The sequence below is a fragment of the Panthera tigris genome, chromosome A3, assembly GCF_018350195.1.
Source record: "Panthera tigris isolate Pti1 chromosome A3, P.tigris_Pti1_mat1.1, whole genome shotgun sequence".
NCBI classification, from domain to species: Eukaryota; Metazoa; Chordata; class Mammalia; order Carnivora; family Felidae; genus Panthera; species Panthera tigris.
The window spans coordinates 90,921,319-90,942,515 of record NC_056662.1 but is presented as its reverse complement, the minus strand read 5'-3'; the positions used below and the strand labels follow the sequence as shown (position 1 = coordinate 90,942,515).

General features: G+C 41.3%; 1 protein-coding gene across 1 annotated transcript in view; it reads left to right on the top strand.

Annotated features, from left to right (window-relative positions):
• The window catches only part of EVA1A (eva-1 homolog A, regulator of programmed cell death), a 47,323-nt gene extending 26,407 nt beyond the window's left edge, over positions 1-20,916 (top strand). The window contains exons 3-4 of the mRNA XM_007083490.3: positions 3,381-3,551; positions 19,478-20,916. Of these exons, the coding sequence (XP_007083552.2) occupies positions 3,506-3,551; positions 19,478-19,851 (420 nt within the window). The 5' untranslated portion in view covers positions 3,381-3,505 and the 3' untranslated portion in view covers positions 19,852-20,916. The remainder of the gene's footprint in view (positions 1-3,380; positions 3,552-19,477) is intronic.
• The last annotated feature ends 281 nt before the right edge of the window (positions 20,917-21,197 follow it).

Genomic DNA, 21,197 nt, shown 5'->3' with positions numbered 1-21,197 from the left:
ACCTTGTACCCACTAAACAGTAACTTCCAATTCTTCCCTTTCCCTAACCACGGGCAGCCACCATTCTACTTTATGTCTCTGTGAATATGACTACTCTAGTTACTTCATAAATGTTGAATCCTATAGTATTTTGGTTCATTACAGTTCTTTTGTGACTGATTTATTTCACTTATCAGAATGTCCTCAGGGTTCATCCATGTTGTAGTACGTGTCAGAATTTCCTTCCTTTTAAGGGGGAAAAAAGTTACAGAGAGGAAAGGAGGCAAACCATAAGAGACTCTTAAAAACTGAGAATAAACTGAGGGTTGATGGGGGGTGGGAGGGAGGGGAAAGTGGGTGATGGGCATTGAGGAGGGCACCTGTTGGAATGAGCACTGGGTGTTGTATGGAAACCATTTGACAATAAATTTCATATTAAATAAATAAATAAATAAGACCTTAAAAAAAGAATTTTCTTCCTTTTAAGTCTGTAGTATTCCATTGTATGTATATACCATATTTTGTTTATCCATTCATCTTCCTTCTTCCCTCCCTTCCTCTCTCCCTCCCTCCCTTCCTTCCTTCCTTCCTTCCTTCCTTCCTTCCTTCCTTCCTTCCTTCCTTTCTTCCTTCCTTCCTTCTATACTAGCCATCCTAATGGGTGTGAGGTGGTATCTCATTGTAGTTTTGATTTGCATTTCCCTAGTGATTAGTGATGTTGGGGATCTTTTCATTAGTTTATTGATCATTTGTGTATCTTCTTTGGAGAAATATCTATTCAGGTCATTTGCCTATTTTTTAATCAGGTTGTTTGATTTTTTGTTGTTGATTTTCTAGGAGTTCTTTATATTATCTGCATATTATCCCCCAATCAGGTATATTACTTGCAAACATTTTCTTCCATTTTGCGGGTTGCCTTTGCACTTTGCTGATTGCGCCCTTTGATGCACAGAAGTTTTAAGTTTTGATGTAGCCCAGTTTATCTATTTTAACTTTTGTTTCCTGTGCTTTCAGCATTTATCTAAGAAATTGTTGTCAAATCCAGTGTCATAAAACTTTTCTCATATGCATTCTCTTAAAAATTGTATAATTTTAGTTCTTCCATTTAAGTCTTTGACCCATTTCTAGTTAAATTTTTAATATGGTATAAGGTAAGGGTTGGACCTCATTCTTTTGCATGTGGATACTCAGTTCTCTCAACACCATTTGTTGAAAGGACTGTTTTTCCTCATTGAATGGTCTTGGCATTGCTGTTGAAAATCATCTGACCATATATGTAAAGGTTTATTTCTGAGCTCTCTGTTCTATTCCAATTGGTCCATATGTCTGTCTTTATTTCAGTACTACATTGTTTTGATTATTGTAGCTTTGTAATAAATTTTGAAATCAGAAAGTATGAGACTTCCAACGCAGTTCTTTTTCCAGATTCTTTTGGCTACTTGAGATTCCTTGAGATTCCATATGAACTTTAGTATGGACTTTTCTATTTCTGGAGAAGAAAGTCATTGGGATTCTGAGACTGCCATAGGACTTTTGAATTCTCTTTTAAAGGAAACATTTGCCAGACAGATAAGGGGAGCAGGGGGCATTTTAGACAAAAGGAAAAGCATGATCAAATGCATGAAAAGATAAAAGAGCTTGATATGTTTGGGGAACTAAAAGTAAGCTGGTAATGTTGGAGCATTAGGCATGTTGACATTTCTGTGTATATGCGTGTGGGTGTAGACTCGAGGAGATGAATTAGGAGCTAAGGTAGGAGTCAGATATTGTGGAAGTGTCTGTGTATTGTGCGAAGAAGTTTAATGGGGATTAGTTGAAGGGCTGGGCTGTGGAGTGAAGTGATTATGTTTGTACTTTATCAAGATGGCCCAGTTGGTGAGAGTGTGCACTAGATTGGGCAGGAAGAATTTGTTAGCAGAAGGATTAGGTGAAGCAAAACTCCCAGAAACGAACTGGCGAGACTTGTGCTATGGTAGAATTAGTGGGGAAAGATAGGAGGGAATGGATCTGAAATAGTTTTACACCACTACATGCTCAGACATTTCCCAGTGACTTCACTCTCTTCCTGGGTCCTGAAGTCCTCAGATCTGCAGAACAGTCTCTGAACTCAGAGCGGTGGTTCCAACTATTCACTTGTATCATATAGTTGTGACCTTTTAAGAACTCCAGTGGCTGTTGACTACGGCCCAGGGCTCTGGCTCAGAGGTGCAGGGTCCCTCAGCAGTAGCCGGCCCCTCTCACAGCCCCTGAAGCTCCAACTCCTCATCCTGCCACTCCTGGGCCTCTGGCTGCTCCAATGACCTTGTGGTTATTTCTGTCTTACCTGTGCACTGGTCTTTCTTTCCTTGCTTTGGTTTTCCCTGAGCCCACTGGAATCTACCAGAAGGTGAGTTGTCTTCTCTGTTGTGACCCATTCCATCCGCCTGTGGAACTGCAGCTCCCCAGGCCCCCCTGTGTGGTCCATGTTACTGAGGCCATAACCCACCTGAGAACCTGCTTCTTCTCCAAGGACTGGAGTGCTCTGCTTCTTTAGCTTTCCCCAACCTGACATCCCTCCACGCACTGTGACTCAGTTCCCTACCCTCAGCCTAGAGCAGCATTGAATAGGAGTTGTCAGGGTCTTTGCTATTTCTTTCTCCCTTTATCACAGCGAGGGTTTTGCTGAGTGAACTGGGTGATAGGAATGCCAGGTCTGAGTTGCAGCAGCAGCAGCTGCAGAGACGATGTGCTCCAGCAGCCGGAGGCTGAGCCACTTAACATTGAGATCCCAAGTCCTTGTTCTGAACCCTGGTGGGACCATTCTGCTGGTTGGCGCATTCCTGGTCACAGGTGGAGTCATGGAACTGCGGGCAGGGAGTGGGCTCAAGCTCCCAAGTTCTTGTGGGCATTTTAGAACTGGAACCACTCTGGCAGTTCTGCGATAGTCAGCTCTGACCCATTGCCAAAGACGCACATTTGGTGACCTGTAGGATGAGGCAAACGGATCAAAGTACACAAGGACTGTCAGTGCAGGAGAAAGCAGAGCCAGGCAAGGAGTGGGCTGCTGCTTGGGGTTACAATGAGCGATTGAAGTAATGATGGGCTGTGCTTCCAAGGCGAGCCAGACAGAATGCAGTAGAAAGTTGCAGGGAAGGTGAAGGAGAAGTGTTAAAAAGGGAACTGGGGAGGAGATGGGGAAGAGAGAGGGGAAAGTCCAGGAAAAACAGAAATGTACAGAGCTGCTGCTTCCTTGAAAGCCATGAAGCTTGCAGAGCAAAGGAGGACAAGACCCCAGATCCCTGGCTGGGAAGGCTGGTTGGCATTTAGGGGACTGGGTCTTTGTTGTTGAGCCCAGGCTACCTGGAACATGGCCTCAGAAAAGCAGAATGTGTTCTCATCACTTACTTTGTGTTTCCAAACAGAAGAGAAGCGAGGGAGGTGCCACCTTGATCCAGCTGAAGCATTTCCAGGAAGCTTCTCTCTGGATGCCACGTCGAGGCTGCCCTTCTGCCGTAGCACAGAGCTGGTGATTGCCGAGTGTGTGGACATGGCTTTGCTCAGCAACATCCTGGCGGCCTATTCCTTTGTCTCAGGTAGTTGTCCAGTCTCGGCTGGGCTAGGGTTGAGGGCTGAGGGTATCTCCTGAGTGGCTATCAATGGCCTTATACTCAGAAGAGAAATGCTACACAGAGTGGAGGGATCCTGCTGTGCTGAATTTTGAGATGAAAGATCTTCTGGTTTGACAGTTAAGCTTGGTATTCTCTAATTCAGCAGATGATTTCGGGGGGGTGGGCTTTCAAAGTTTTATCTTGCTAAAAATATTTGGTTTCCTTGGGGCTCAAGTGAGTGAATAAAGTAGCCTGAGGCTATTATTACTTGTCATTGTGCACTTGACTCTAGGTGAGAGAGGCTCATGGAGTATCCTCAGCCTGCTTATTTCTGTGCCGTGGTTCTCAGCCCCACCCAGGTGTGTGTATGTGAGTGTGTGTGTGTGAGTGTGTTTGTGTGGGGAGCATGTGTTTGTGGGACTGTATGAGGTATCTGATAATCTCCTGGGAGACGTGAAGACATGAAGCATGTAAGTCTGAGAGAGTCTGTTACTTGCCCCTTCCTTGATTCAGAGTTGTACTCTTAAGAATATAGCTCACTGTCTCCTCAGGATGCTTAAGAATAGAGAATATGCTGTTCATATAAGAGAAGCCATTTAAAAATACATGAAAATATACCTCAATCAAGCTGAAATTAAAAAAAAAATACATGAAAATGCTCAATGGTTTGAGTGACCAGACGAATTTTCTGCTGCTTGAGTGAATTTTATTTTTTGATAGTTTGCTTTGGCTTTGTTTTGTTTTGCCTCTTGTCTCAGGATGTTGTGTAAAAAGGAAGGGGCTGAGGCCCTGATTTGAATTCCTCTAATCAGAGGGCCAATTTTGCTTTCTGCTTCTCTAGCCGGGGTTGATGTGTGGTGACCTCAGAGTTCAGAGGTAAAACCTGACATTTCTATTTACAGTGGCAAATCTAAGCCAGGGTTGAGGATAGAGGAAGCTCATGGCTTCTCTTTGAGAGAGGATCTCGGATGATATGCAACCTAATTTTAGAAAGGAGGACTTCTCAGGGTGGCAAGATGCAGCACATGGCCTGCACATGCCTCAAGGCCAGGGTTCTCCCGTCCTGGGTCAGTAAAGGCCTGGGTCATCAGTCAGCCCCTCACCTCCCTAAGGAAGTCTGGTGCCCGCGGCCTCCTTCCCCAGGCACCAAACCCCAGAGGAATCTCAGCTTTGCTCTTTCTTCAAGGCTGTACTGGGGAGCAAGGGCACTGGAGTTGGAAAAGAGATATTTGAAACTCTGGTATCATGTTTCATAAGCAATTGAATGATGATCCTCTCAACTCTGTAGTGAAGACAAACCCAAAATGAAGTGGGTGGTGGCAGGGAGGGCCTGGAGGTTCCAAGGCCTCAGAGGCACTTGCACATCAGCTGTTGCAAGAAAGTATCTCGGGTGAGAACATACAGGCTACTGGACTTCGGAGTTGTGTTTGGCACAGGAGGTTCCTGGCAGTTTTCCATTTCAGCCGGCATGACCCTGAGTTGTGACCATTGAATGTGGTAACTCATTGAATGGTCTGGTGTTTACTGTGGGTCTTGTGATCTTGCTAGAGCCGAAGGAGTACATGGCCCTGTTTTTCTCTCCCCTCCAACCTTCCTCCTTCCAACCGCATATTCTGGAATTAAATATTGATTGAGAGACAGGAAGATAATGCTTCTTTTAAGTAAATATGGGCTGAAATAAAAAGAGAATGCAAGGAAATGGAAAGTAAAGTGGCCAAAATAAAATGTGTTCGATCTAGTAAATAGACTTGATGGCTGAAAATTAATTCTGAGTGTGATGGGGGAACAATCCTTGTAAAGAAAATGAATTAAGAAAATTTAAAATATGAAGGTGGATATAACAGATACAAAAATAATTGTTTTAAAAGAAGAAAACAGAACAAATGGATAGGAGGCAATAATGAAAAGTATGTTAGAAGAAAATTGTAAATCATGTCCTAATCTTGTAGCTGTCTCATGTTCTCATTCAGCTGAATCTGGTCTTCAACTACACAGGGGCCCCTGATCCCTTCTAATTTCTTCCAGAGCATCACTTGACTCTTATTTTGTCCACGTGGTCCATCATTTCAGCAACATATTTGCTGATGCACACAACTCCCTTATTCTTTGTCCAGCTTCTGATTAAAACAACAGGCAAAACACTAACTCTAAGCAAACCCTACTTTCTCCCCTTTCTCCCTCTGCACTGAAGTAACCAAATCCTGCTACAACTTTGCAGATGGAAGCCATTGGAAATCCATGGTATCAAACCTCAGGTGGGACTGAAGCACTATCTTGTTCCCATGCATCACAAAGCCATTTCAAACCCTGGAAGTTCTAGTAATTTAAATACCTATTTATCAAAATGTAACCTACGATTAAATGCCAAATGCAAACAAAGAGAAAAAAATGCAGCATTAATGAAGAAGAGCTAAAGTTTATAATATATAAAGAGTTTTTACAAATCCATAAAAGATCGGTGTCTCAAAGAATAGTAGCAAAGAACAAGAATCAGCAGTTTGCCAAAGAAACAATGCAAATTGCTGATAAAACACACACAGCTTGAGTTCTAGCAATTGAACAAATGCAAAATAAAAGCAATGAGTTCATATTTTTATTTTATAAAATTCTCAAAGATTTGAGTGATTATGTATATAATTTCAATTTTGGAGACAGTGTGGGGAAGTGAGTACTCACAGTGTTATGGAATTGTAAATTGCTACAACCTCTCTAGAGAATGATTTGGGAACATCTGTCAAAAGCCTTAGAAACATGTGTGTCATTTAGCCAGCAGTTCCACATCTAGGAATTTATCCTAAGGACCTAACTAGGGACATGGGCAAACATTTTACTATGAGAACAATTGATCTCAGAACTGTTTATAATAGTAAAAAATCAGAAAAATGGGTGAATATTAATTGAAGCAGAAGGATGTGCTGTTGAGTGAATAAAGCCTGTTACTATATAGTATACACAATATAATCCCATTTATATTTGTATATTCACATGTATATGTAACCACATTTTACTGCAAATTATATCTGGATGTTGGGATTTTATGAGTGCATTTGTGCATTTTTAATTTTCTTTTGCTTAGCTGTATGCTTAAGTATTCTATACTTCATTGATATCACTTTTGTAATAAATAATGTTATTTTATTGGAATTTAAGATTTAGAATTATATCATACATGTATTTTAAAAATTACTACTCCCTTATTCTTTTCTGACTTCTAGACCTAAGTATCTAAATGCCCTGAACATTACCACTTGGGTGTGCCATAAGCATTTCAAATTCAACCTGGCCTGCAATGGAATATTGTCCTTCTTTTTAAATTGTTCTTTCTTTGGTGTACCATCTAGGGCATCAGTTTTACCAGAAATACGATTTCTAGTCTTTGGTATACCTTATTCACTGCCCATATACAATTGGTTAGGACTGATCTATTTTGCCTCTCAGTGTTTCTCATATGGGTCCCCTCCATTTTATTCCCACCATCATTGAATTGATCCAAGCCCCACTGAGTTTTTGCTTATCTTATCATGATATTTCCCATGGTCTGCCTGCCTTCAGTCTTGCTTCATAGACTGTGTTTTATAGCAAAATGATCTTTCTGAACTGTAGCTGTGATGATGATGTAATTCTTTTTATTTTTTAGAATACTTTAGAATACTTATTATCTCTGGGATGAAGTTCAAACACTTTTGTATGTTTTAATAATTAGGATTGTTTTAAGCTGCAAATAATCGAAAATCTCAACTTGGTGGCCTAAACATATAAGAGTTATCTTACCTTCATAAGAAGTTTGGAGGTAGGTGGTCCATTGGCTCAAAGATGTAGGGACCAGCATCTCTGTGATTTTCATGTTCTTTCTATTCTGGCTGCACAGTGGCTGCTGTCACTCTTGCCCTCATTCAAGATGGTTAAAAAAAGGAAGGATGTTCCAGTAGATCTCTTCTCATATTTCACTGGCCAAAACTTTGTTACATGACCATTTAGCTGAAAAAAATGACAAAGTTTTTTCAACTTTTAGACCAGTGACTCATAACCAGGTGTGATTTTGCCCTACAGGGGATTTCAGGAAATGTCTGGAACACTTTTGGTTGTCACAAATGGGGTGGGGTGGGGCTACTATTAGCATCTATCAGTGGAGAAACGTCCTATGATGCACAAGACAACCCCCACAACAAAGAATTAACTGGTCCAAGAGGTCAATAGTGCTGAGGTTGAGAAGACATGCTCCAGAGGCAAGTAAGGGAGAAGGGATTTGGGGATAGTGTTAAGTTCTCCAACCTGCAGTTTCTTATGTGGCTTACCAGGGCTTTGAGTGCCTGAACTTGACTTCTCTGTGCTGTCATTTAGTTGTAGACCTCCCTGACCAACACCTCACTCCAATTATTCTAAACCACTTGCTAGGCCTTTTCTGACCTCTTTGCCTTTGGCAGTCATTTCCTTTCCCAAGAATTCTTCCCTTCAGTCCTCGACTGGCTAGCTCCCTCGCAGTCTTCAGGGTCTGCTATTTACTCTCTTTGCTCCCCCACCCTGGCTTAGGTGCTCATCCGTGTGCTCCTCACACATGTTTTGTTTCCCTTGATCTCAGCACTTGGATTGGAGGAGTTAACATTTCTTGTTTCAACTCTGTGCAGCCAACCCCTTGGGATCATAATATAATAATTTATGATGAGGATAATAATCTCATTAATAGTAATAGCCTCATGAATAACTTCTAATAGGGTTAGAAAGATTAAATGGAATGATTGCTCTTTAATTTAATGTTTTGAATTGATAATACATTCTCCTGCTCACTCTTCCATTTCCTTTAGTTTCTTCCTTAAAGTCACCTTCTCAGTTAAATTCCCTCTGGTCACTCCACCTGCCTGCTCCCCTCCAGCACACATCTGACACTTCCTACCCTCCTTCCTATTTTTACTGTTTTCTTCTCCTTATCACCTTATTACCATCTAACATACAACTATTTTATTTGTTTATTTTATTTAATATCTCTCTGAATAGACTACAAGCTCCCAGGAACACTGGGGTTTTTGTTTCTTTCCTCAGCCTCTAGAATAGAGTCTGGCACCTATTAGATGCTCAACAAATCAGTGAATCAACATGGCTCCATGATCAAACAATATAAAAAGATACATAGTGAGAAGTTTTAACTGCCCCTCCATCCAGTCCCCAAGTTTGACCTATCATCAGGCTTCTCTGCATCCTTCCAGGGTCCTTTGTGCACAGGTAAGGAAATATGAACATACAGTCTCATTCTCTCCCCTTTTATACACAGGTAGCATTTCATACATACTGTTTTGTACTTTGCCTTTTTCAGCGAGCAACCGAGGTATCATAAAGATGTGTTATAGCAGTGTATAGAGAGCTTCCTTATTCTTTTAGACAACTATATCCTGTTCTTATGTACAGATGAACCATAATTTAACCAGTCCCCTGCTGATGGCCGGTGAGAGTGATTCAAATCTTTTCAAATGGGCAACAGAGGGGCGCCTGGGTGGCGCAGTCGGTTAAGCGTCCGACTGCAGCCAGGTCACGATCTCGCGGTCTGTGAGTTCGAGCCCTGCGTCAGGCTCTGGGCTGATGGCTCAGAGCCTGGAGCCTGTTTCCGATTCTGTGTCTCCCTCTCTCTCTGCCCCTCCCCCGTTCATGCTCTGTCTCTCTCTGTCCCAAAAATAAATAAAAAACCGTTGAAAAAAAAAATTCAAATGGGCAACAGAGTTGCAATAAATAAAACAAACCATGGCATATACACATGTTCAAGTGTATTTGTAGAATAAATTCCCCAAAGTGGAATTGTTGGATCAATGTATAAATTACTAATTAAGATAAATATTATCAAAGCGCCACTTAAGAAGGAATTTTACCAATTTACTCTTTTTAAGATGCATCAGAAGGTCCTGCAACAGTATTTCCCAACTGTTGGGTCTTTGACAATCTGATAAATGAAAAATATACATAAATATCATTTAATTTCTGTTTCTCTCGGTCATAGGTCAGGAAACCTTTTCTGTAAAGGGTCAGATAAACAGAGAACAGTCTCTCTGTTCTAACCGTTCAACTCCTGTGTTGATAGCATGAAAGCAGACATAGATAAAACATAGATGAAGCGGCTGGCTGTGTGCCAATAATAAAACAGATGGTGGTCAGGTTTGGCTTATGAGCCATAGTGTGCCAATTCCTGCTCTAGGTGAGCATCCTTTCATATATTGAAGGGCCATTTGTATTTCTTTTTCTGTGAACTGTTCGTATCTTTTGTCCATTTTCTTTATTGGTTGGTCTTTTTTCTTAATGCTCTTTCTAGAATGCTCTTTATGCACTAGCTCTTTGTCTCTGTTACATATTTCAAACATTTTTCATAATTTTGGCATTTGTCTTTTAACTTTGTTTACAATAATTTTTTCCAATGCAGAAGTTTTGGGGATCATTTTTTCATTTAACTAATATTCTTTGAATATGTAATTATAAGTACAGTGGTGTGGACTATGTAGTAGGTCGCTAGAATTTGAATCATTTTTCCTATGAGACTGGCTTGAGAAAGATTGTGTCTTAACAGTGAGGGGACCTAACCCACCATAACTCAATTAATAGTCACAAATCTGGAGCTTGGAGAAAGTACCATAGTTTCTGTTCTGTGTCATCCCTCTTCTGGAAATCCTGTGAGAGTTGAGAACCTTTGTGTCTTTAGCCCAGAAGGCACTGTAAACTAACAGTAAATTTTTGTGGAATAAAGTAAGCTTTTATTGACCTATAATATTTGAACAAATTTTAACAATTGGAATATACTCTCCTGGAGAGGGTTTGGTAAAAGTAGTACTTTCATTCACAGCCAATGGCAAGAAAATTTAATGTACTACTTTTGAAAAGCCACTTGGTGATATGTATCAAGAGGTATAAAAATATGTATCCCTTCTAACACAAAGATTTCTTTTCTGAGGGGGCGCCTAGGTGGCTGAGTCGGTTAAGCATCTGACTTTGGCTCAGGTCATGGTCTTGGGGTTCGTGAGTTCAAGCCCTGCATTGGGCTCCGTGCTGACAGCTCAGAGCCTGGAGCCACTTCAGCATCTGTGTCTCCCTCTCTCTATGTCCCTCCCTTGCTCATACTCTGTCTCTGTCTCTGTCTCTCTCTCAAAAGTAAATAAACATAAAAAAAAAAAAGCGTACTTTAACAAGAATGATTCCTTTTCTGAGAATGCATTCTAAGGCAACACATGAAACAAGCAAGTGGAAAAGGAAGTAGTGTTACACACAGAAGTACTCTGACTATGCATTTGTCCAAACTCACAGAATGTACAACACCTAGAGCCCGAATGTAAACTATGGACCTTGTGTGATTATGATGTGTCAGTGTTGGTTCATCAACTGTAACAAAGGTACCGCTCTGGTAGGGGATGTTAATAATGGGAGAGGCTATGGGTGTGTGGGGGTGGGGAGTATGTGGGAAATCTCTGTCTTTTCTTCTTAATTTTGTTGTGAACCTAAAACTGCTGTAAAAAGTCTTAAAAGCAAACAAAAAACCCATGCAGATAAAAATATATAAACTATATAAATATAATGAAGTAAATATAAATAAATATGTACATATTCATATGACAGGAAAAAAGAACAGAAGAACATTCACTACACTACACAGTATGTAGTTATATTCAGGTTGTGAGCTTATGGTTGTTTTACAAATTTTTGTCATCCCCTACTCTTTTAATGCTATATACACACATACATGTACATTTATATGTATGCACACATATATACACCTACATACATCTATATACATGTTAATCAACATACAATAAGTTAATTAACTGGACTTTTAGAAACTGTGTATTCATGATTTAATTCAATAAATATTTGTGAGATACACATAATGAGCAAGGCAATATGCTAGATGCTCTGGAAATTCAAAGTGAATCATGTGGATTCTGCCCTCAATTTTCTCACTGTTATATGGGAAAAATAGTAGTTATATAACTAATTACAATACAACTACATAAAGTGCTGCCTAGATTGGAGGGGCTAATTAATCACACTCTTCCTTCCGGACTCAAGGAGCCAGAAACGCATCAGAATAGGGTACTGACTATAGCAGTGGTTAAGCTACAACAGAGAATGTTCTGGGCCTTCTACCTAGCTCCCCTTAGTCCTGGGGTGATACGATGGCAGGTCTTTCCTGCCACAGGTGAAGAAAGGTGAGCAGGGTGGATTAGGATGATGGGTAAGGGAACAGAAGGCCTCTTTCGGGGAGTGTTTATGGCCTGGATGGTCTCAAAAAGGTGAGGATGGCCTCAAAAGAGGTGAAAGCAGGGGAGTATACTCCAGAGCCAGCCTAGTGGGGCAGGGATTCTCCAATATTCCCTCTTCCTGAGGAAGAACAAGTCAGGGATGGAAGAAGGAGGGAAGCTTTTTCCAGCATTTCAGAAAGGGCAGAAGTGTTAGTAGGAGTCTTCGCTTCTTTATGGTGAGGGACAGAATCTCATAAAGAGGAATCCTTGCAATGCCTGAAGAGTTCAGAGAAGAAATGATGCTGAATACTCTCTGATACAACAAAAGCCCCGTTACTCTCTTTAAAACCTATCTGTAAAACTTTTTTTCTTTCCAGTCAAGGGATTGCAAGCTTTGAGGCCAACAAGAAAAGTCTAGGCAGGAGAACCAATTACACTTGCACGGAGACCAGCTGATCTGGCCTGGGCTGCTTCTGCTCTTTTGCAGAGTTTGCTGGGCATGGTCTGACCTCTGAAGGTGCAAATGAAATTAGTCCCAGGACCTCCACATAGAGCCTTTTCCTGCTCATGAAAACAATGACCCTGCAGGAAGCAAGATACAGCAATACATTTATTTTTATTTACTGAGGGAAAACAACCGGCAATAGCCCTCCCCACTCTACTTCCTGGCTAATTAACAGCTGTCTGGATCTGGCCAAGACCAGGGTGGATCATTGGCCAAGAGGAAGTGACCTGGAGCAGAGATGAGAAAAAACAACCACGATAGAGCTACAGTTTCGATTTTTGCAGAAGCATGATGAAGAAAACCAAAACAAATTATATCAGCTGTGAAAATCAACCCTGAGTCACCTCCTCAGGATCCAGTAAGGCCCAGTAAACTCCCTTGCTCTCTCTCATTGCTTTTGCTGGGCTTCTCTAGGAATCCTTGTCTGAGACTGCTGTAGGCAAAAAAGTATGTTTTCTGGTTGGAGTAGCAGGACAGGATGGACTAGTTAAGCTGGGAGAGGGGAGAATAGTGGTTCCCAAGATAAAGTTCAATAACCATCTTCCAGTTAACCTATGTAATGGGAGGCTGTGAGGGCAGGGTGTGAAAAACATGGAGAAATACATTCACAGGGAAGAAAGGGTGGGATGAGAAAAGGAAGGAAGGTAAGGGAGAAAGGGAAAGAGGGAGGAAAACATAGATTAGATGGATGGAGGGATGGATGGGAGGGAGGGAGAGAACTCAGAAGGAAGGAAGAGAGGGAGAGAGGGAGGAAGAAAATAAATAGAGTGAGTTATTATTTATTGAATGCCTATCTTTGTCAAGATCATGGATAATCCTTTTATGCTGGTCATCTGTAATACCTTTAACCCTTACCACAATTCAGTGGGGTAGGTAAGTGGTGTTTAAGAAATGACTTAGATGAGGCTTCAAACTGATGCAGTTCTGCCCAATGGCTTTCCATCTTGGTAAAAGCATGGATTTGGGTATCTTTTCTAGAAAGCCTCCTCAGAGCCCCATATCTGAACTTTAGCTTTTCCACTTACCTTTATGTTTCCAGAGATCCCTCTTTATGCTTCGTAATAGCTCTTCCCTTTGGTCCTGGAATGATTGGGTCTGCTTCCCTGCTGGTCTGCTCCTTAAGGCAAGAGCTGCCTCAGTTCTCTCAGTTTCTGCTGGATATCAACCAGACAGAGTTCAGTTTCATCCCCCTTCACTGAACATGTATTTATTTATATCAAGCAATTAATTCTTATTAGATATAATTGACATAACATTGTATAGATTTAAGGTGACAAGGTGTGGACTTGGCATATTCATATATTGCAGTGTGATTACCATCATACATTAGCTACCATGTGTCTCACGTCCCCTAATTATTATCTCTTTTTTTTTTGTGGTGAGAACAATTAAGTTCTCTTAGCAACTTTGAAGCCTGTAATACAATATTGTTTTCTGTAATTCACTATGCTGTGCATTAAATCCCCAGGACTTATTCATCTAGTGGTTACAAATTTATAGCCTTAAACAACACAGCTACGGTTCTCTCATTCTCTAGCCCTTGTTCCATCACTATACCCTCTGTTTCTGTGAGGAGGGCCTCTTTAGATTCCATATATTAGTGATAACATACAGTATTTGTCTTACTTTGTCTGACTTATCTCAATTAGCAATAATGTACTTATGGTCACAACACATTGTCTTTATCCATTCATCTGTTGATGGACACTTAGATTGTTTCCACGTCTTGGTTATTATGAATAATGCTGCTGCAAACATGGGAATGCAGACATCTCTTAAAGATAGTGATTTCACTTCCTTCTGTTTCCCTGTTCATTTCAATAGATGTAGAAAATGCATTGGCAAAATACAACATTCTTTCATGATAAAATCCTCAACAAATTGGGTATAAAAGGAACATAATTAAATATGATAAAGGCCATATATGACAAACCCAAAGCTAACATCATGGTCACTAGTAAAATATTGAAAGCTTCTCAACTGCATACAAAAGATCCACCATTTTATTCTTTATAGTTTTGATGTCACCATTTACCTCTTTTTACATTGTGTGTCCATTAATAGATTGTAATAGTTATAGTTATTTTTAATACTATTTTCCTTTAACCTTATACTATCATTTAGTGGCTAATACATGATTCTGTTACAGAATTAGAGTTTTTAAAATCAGACTGGGGCGCCTGGGTGGCGCAGTCGGTTAAGCGTCCGACTTCAGCCAGGTCACGATCTCGCGGTCCGTGAGTTCGAGCCCCGCGTCAGGCTCTGGGCTGATGGCTCGGAGCCTGGAGCCTGTTTCTGATTCTGTGTCTCCCTCTCTCTCTGCCCCTCCCCCGTTCATGCTCTGTCTCTCTCTGTCCCAAAAATAAATAAAAAACGTTGAAAAAAAAATTAAAAAAAAAAATCAGACTGCATATTTACCTTTACCAGTGTGTGGTATACTTTCAGATGTTCTCATGTCACTAATTAGCATTTTTTCACTTCAACTTGATGAACTCCTTTCAGCATTTCTTGTAAGGTAGGATAGCCTCAGCTTTAGTTTCTCTAAGAAAGTCTTTATTTCTCCTTCATATCTGAAGGATAACTTTGCCATATAGAGTATTCTTGGCTGGCAATTTTTTCTTTCAACACTTTAAGTATGTCATTCTACTCTCCCCTGGCCTGTGGAGTTTCTGCTGAGAAATCCACTGATAGCCTAATGGGTGTTCCTTTATAAGTTACACTCTTTTTTACTCTAGATGTGCTTAAGATTCTTTTTCTTAATTTCATTATAATGGGTCTTGGAGGTGTTTTTGCTTTAAGATAATAGGGTGATCTAATTGCTTCATGAACTTGGATGCCAAAGCCTCTTCTCGGTTTTTGGAAGTTCTCAGCTATTTTTTTTTTTTTTTTTAATTTATACAGAGAGAGAGAGAGCACACATGAGCAGGGGGAGGGACAGAGAGAGAGAGAGAGAGGGAAAGAGAGAGGAACAACCAAGCAGACTGCATGCTCGGCATGGAGCCTAATGTGGGGCTTGATCCCATGACCCTGGGATCATGAGGTGAGCCAAACTTGAACTGGACACCCAACCGACTGCGCCACCCAGGCAGCCCTCAGCTATTATTTTAAAAATAATCTTTCTGGCCTCTTCCTCCTCTCTTCTCCTTCTGGAACTCTGATTATGCTAATATTTGTACATCTGACTGAATGGTCAGGTCACATAGGCTTTCTTCACTCTGTCATTTTTTTTCCCTCTGTTTGCCTTTGATTGGGTTATTTGAAAACAACTGGCTTCTAGGTCACTTATTTTTGTCTTCCATTTGATCTCTGCTGCAGATTCTCTCTATTGCATTTTTCTTTATTTTATTTTATTTTTAAAAAAAAAATTTTTTTTTTCAACGTTTTTTATTTATTTTTGGGACAGAGAGAGACAGAGCATGAACGGGGGAGGGGCAGAGAGAGAGGGAGACACAGAATCGGAAACAGGCTCCAGGCTCCGAGCCATCAGCCCAGAGCCTGACACGGGGCTCGAACTCACGGACCGCGAGATCGTGACCTGGCTGAAGTCGGACGCTTAACCGACTGCGCCACCCAGGCGCCGCTCTATTGCATTTTTCATTTCAATCATTGAATTCTTCAGCTCCAGAATTTTGTCTGGTTCTTTTCTAAGGTTTCTATCTCATTGCTAGATTTTTCATTTTGTTCATATATTTTTTCCCTGATTTCATCGAATTGTCGTCTGTGTTTCTTTATAGCTCATTGTTATTTTGAATTCTTTACCTGCTAGATCATAAGATTTCATGTCTTTGAAATCTTTATTGAAGGATTATTATCTTTTGGTGGTGATAAGTTTCTTGATTCTTCATGTTCCTTATAGCTTTGTGTTGCTGCTTTGTCTTTAAAGTAAAAGACACTTCCTCAAATCTTCACTAGTTGCCTTCAGATGGAGTATATTGTTCATTGATCCTGTTTTATCTGGACTTGCATTTATACACCTGCTCCACACTTCTTACTCCCTCTTGTGGCAAAATTTTTAAAGCTTTTATGTCTTTTCTGGATCTTCTTACAGCTCACCTGGCTGGCTACTAGAAACCTCCCTTTTGTTTTCCAGAAGGTGGTGCTACAGCTCAAGTTTCTGGTTTCTCTCTTGCCCACAGATCCTAGTCTATTTTTTTGATAGCACTCTAGTTTACCCAGCTTTCTTTTGCTGCCAATCTTGGAGCCTGAGTAAGGAGCCACCTTAGAGCAAGGGAAAGTGTAGGTTTAGCACTTGGGGCATGAGGGGTGTCTGTCAGCTGGTGGAGAGATCCTTGGCTGAGGTTCTCCCAGTGGATTGTGGGTGGACTTTCTCCAGACATCCTGAGTGCAGTCAGCATGAACCATGTCTCTTTAATGCCCTTTGATAGTCTTATCTGTCTCTTTCCCAATTTCTTCCCTCCCCTCAGTCATGGGGGTCCCACTTCAGACTCTGGATGTTCCTGGAGGGAAATGCGTTTTTCCCTGCTGCATCCAGCGTAGCTGGGGTAACCAGGCACTCACACACATCTCTCACTTCCCCCCACAGAGTGGTGCCACCGGATAGTTCAATTCTGTGCTGTCAACTTGGAGGGGAGGGGCAATGCCTGAAAAGTTCCTTCAAACCCCTTTATTGTTTGTTTGTTTGTTTGTTTGTTTGTTTCCTTAAGCGATGTGCTGGAATTGTTTCATCCAAGTCAGCACTTTTCAAAATTTTCCCCAAACACAGCTGGGAAGGGTTGGGGTTGGGGTTGCTAGTTCCACAGCCCAAACTGAAGTCTGTCTGTGGTCTATTATGGGATGATCAGGTGGGCGAGACTCCTCCCGGGTTTCTTGGGCTATGTTGTTGGATCACAAGACTCCCGCAGAGACACTTTTGTTTGTGGATGGATGCTTAATTAGCTGTTAAAAACAAGAGACACAAAAAGTAGGGATATGTTACACTGCTATGATACTGATGTCACTTCCCTTTCACCACATTTACATTGTTGACTACTCTTGCATCTACTCTTAGTGTCCTCTGTTTTCTTCACTCCTCTTCATACCTCTAATTTATATCTATTTTATTCACATAACTGTCTTTTTGGCAGGAGTTTTGGAGAGAAGGAGGTATCATAAACACATGTGTTCAATATGCTGTGTTTAGACCGATAGAGCCTTTTTTTGGGGTACAATTTAGGATGCATAAAACTTCAAAATGCCTATGCCCTTCGATGCAGTTATTCTATTTCTAGGTAACTAACCTGTAGAAATAATTCTGCATGTGTATAAAGAGATGTGTACAAGAACACAAGCATGTTGACTCTAGCATTGCTCAAAATAGTAAAAAAATTGTAAACCACTTATATTGATAGTATTCAGGAAATGGTTAAATAAACTTTGATATGTCCACGCTACAGAACACGGGGCAGCAGTCAGAAAGAATTCTGTTGACATATCTGGAAAGTTCTCTAAAAAATATTCTTAAATTAAAAATATATATATATGATACCACTTACATTCTTTAAAAATCTACAAAACAATGTGTATTTTGATTCATACTTACAAGTGAATACAGATTATGGAAAACTAATTTGTTGATGGCAATCTTGGGTCATATCACATTGATTATGCCCTGTGACTCAAGGCCAGGCATGCCCCTATGTTCTCATACTTGCCTAGAAAGGGAAGGTTATTCACCCCAAGTCTCTCATCCTGTTGAGCACATCATACAGGGATCATCATTGGGCTCACTAAGCATATTGCACATCAACAGAATGATTATTTTCTTTTCTCACCAAGGAAAAGTTCAAATTTCTCCCCCACCAATTACCTGATGAGGTTATTATAAACTACCTACTCTGGCCTTTCAGTCTGTGATTGTATAAGCTATCTATTGCTGCAAAGCAAAATACCTCAAAACTTAAAACTTAAAACAATACACATTTATTATCTTGTCATTTCTGTGGGTCAGGAATCTGAGACTGGCTTAGTTGCAAGGCCAGGGCTGCACTAGGAGGGCATGGTTCACTTCCACATTCACTCGCATGGCCGTCGGCATGATTCAGTTCCTTCCAGGCAGTTAGCCAGAGGCTACACTTAGTTCCTTGCCATGTGGGCCACTCTATAGAGCAGCTCACAACATGGCAGCTGGCTCCATCAGAACAAGTGAGTGAGAAAAGCCAGAGAGAGAGAGAGAGAGAGAGAGAGCGCATAAGCAAATTGGAAGTCAGTCTTATATAACCTAATCTTAGACTCATCCATCACTTTTGCCATATTCTATTTGTTAGAAATCCTTGACTGGGTCCAGCCCATTAGGTCCAGCCCTCAAAGGGAAGGGCTTGTGCAAGAGTCTGAATACTAAGAGGTGGGGGGGGGGGGGGTGCAGGGAGCATCTTGGAAGCTAACTACATTTGTTGACTAGACCTGTAATGGTATAGTTAGAATAAGGGAGGCAGCTATCCTTGGTTTTATTTATAAATTTGTTGTCAAGAAGAAGAAGAGGAAGAAGCAGGAGCAACTGCTTCTGCTTACAGCTGTGCTTAAAAGATTATTCAGGGGTTGTAGGAGCATATTCAGAAGCCAAGAATTTTCCCATAGAGGCAAAAATGGGCTTTAAGCACAATACATCTATGAGAGAGATAGAGAGAGAGAGAGAGAGAGAGAGAAGAAACAGAGAAATTGAGCATGCACACGAGTGGGGGAGAGGGCCAGAGGGGGAGAGAGAGAGAGAGAGAAAGAGAGAGAGAGAGAGAGAGAGAGAGAGAGAGAATCTTAAGCAGGCTCCATGCCTAGCACAGAGCCTGCTGGATATCAGGACTGTAAGACCATGACCTGAGCTGAAAATCAAGAGTCAGATGGGCTTAACCGACTGAGCCACCCAGGTGCCCTTAGACACATACATCTCTTAAAGAAATGACATCTAAGTATACTTGTGCTTATAATAGGTGCTAAATAATACTTTTCTTTCTTTTATCTTTTTTTAAAAATTATTTCAAATTTAAAGTTGCAAGGATATAGGAAAAGAATCCCATACACCCTATACCCAGATTCAGTACTTGTTGATAATTATGTTTTGAATACAGTATGCAGTTTGTCACATAGGAAGGCAATATGTGTAACCATCGGAACTTTGAGGTGTGCTGAGACGTGTGCAAGGTGGGCAGGAGCTGTTTCCTCTGCGCATCTGGAGTCGACATCACTAATGCCTCTGTTTCCTCCCGCAGAAAACCCCGAGCGCGCAGCTCTGTACTTTGTCTCCGGCGTGTGCATCGGGCTGGTGCTCACTCTGGCCGCCTTGGTGATGAGGATCTCTTGCCACACAGACTGCCGACAGCGTCCCCAGAAGAAGTTCCTGCAGGACCGAGACAGCAGCAGCGACAGCAGCGACAGCGACGACGGCAGCTCTGACACGGCGTCTGACATCTCCGTCAGGAGACACCGCCGCTTCGAAAGGACTTTGAACAAGAACGTGTTCACCTCGGCCGAGGAGCTGGAGCGCGCCCAGCGACTGGAGGAGCGGGAACGCATCATCAGGGAGATCTGGATGAACGGCCAGCCCGAGGTGCCCGGGACCAGGAGCCTGAACCGCTACTACTAGGGGCGGGAACGGATGCCCGCGTCTCAGGAAGCCGCCGGGGAGGGCCAGGGCCCGCTGGGCACAGGGCTGAACGCAGTTCTGCTTAAGCCCTGGGGGCAGAGATAAGCAGGACACGCCCATTTCCCAGACAGGAGGACTCATCTTTCCTTTTCGATTAAATTCATGGAGAAGTAGAAAACCCAAGTCAGTTCATCAACCTTTCCAGGTCTTGGAACGGTGCTGAAAACCCTCTCCAACAATGTGGGTGGAGATTAGAGAAACGGGACTGTGGTTTCTCTTGATTTCTGAGGATCTCAGAAGTTTCTGCAGACTTCATTGCTTTGTGTTATTCCTTTACAAAAGGAAGATTTTCATGGCATGAAGGCTAGGAATAGCAGGGTGAACTTAACCCAGTAAATGCAATTTTCTAAATGACCCCATGCTATGGAGGTGATTCTCATCCAGATAGCATGATTTATGCTTATTATTTAAGGCTGATTTTTAAAAATCTTGTGTTGCAATGGCAACTTTGTCCATTTTAACTGGCACCTCAGGGATTAAAATCCTATTTTTTAGTATAGTTCCCACCTCATTCATGAAGATGGATAGAATTAATGTATTATGGGAGATGTGTCAGTGAACTAGAAAATATCAATAACCTCAAAGGATGAAGGGTTTTATTTTAGTTTATAAAATATATATTAACATGCATATTTGAAGATGCTGCATAAGAATAAAAGATGTGTCTCCCCCTGCCTCCCGCCCCTTTGGAGGAAAGAAATTTTGTTATAAATCTAGATACTCATGATTTTAAACATTTTGTTAAAAAAAAAACAAGTTTGAATTTCCCAGAAAAGAATGGGAATGGGAGATGAGGAATAAAGCCAAAATTAGGATGAGATAAAAAAAATAATAAATACTACATAAAATCTTTTTTGTTTCATGTCCATCTCTGTGGTTATATTTACCTTAAATGGCAGTCATTTCATAGGTGGCTATGGTCTTTTGCCACGCTCTTTTAATAATTGGGGAATTAGGAGGAATGGAGAAACTGAAGAATAAAGAAATGGCCTTTGTGTGACTAACTAGGGACTTTTTTTTTTTTAACATTTTTTAAAGTTTATTTATTTATTTTGAGAGAGAGAAAGCATATGCACAAGCAGGGGAGGGGCAGAGAAAGAGAGAGAGAGAGAGATTCCCAAGCACCTCTGCACTGTGAGTTACAGGTCTGTTGGCTCCCTTTTCTTCACACGCAGTGTGTTCCTTAGTCTGTCCCAGTGCTCCTGGCCCTTCCTACTGAGAGTATCTCCATTGGCATCCATTGGTGTCATCAGTATGTCTGAAAGAATGGTCCTGAGACTTCCTCT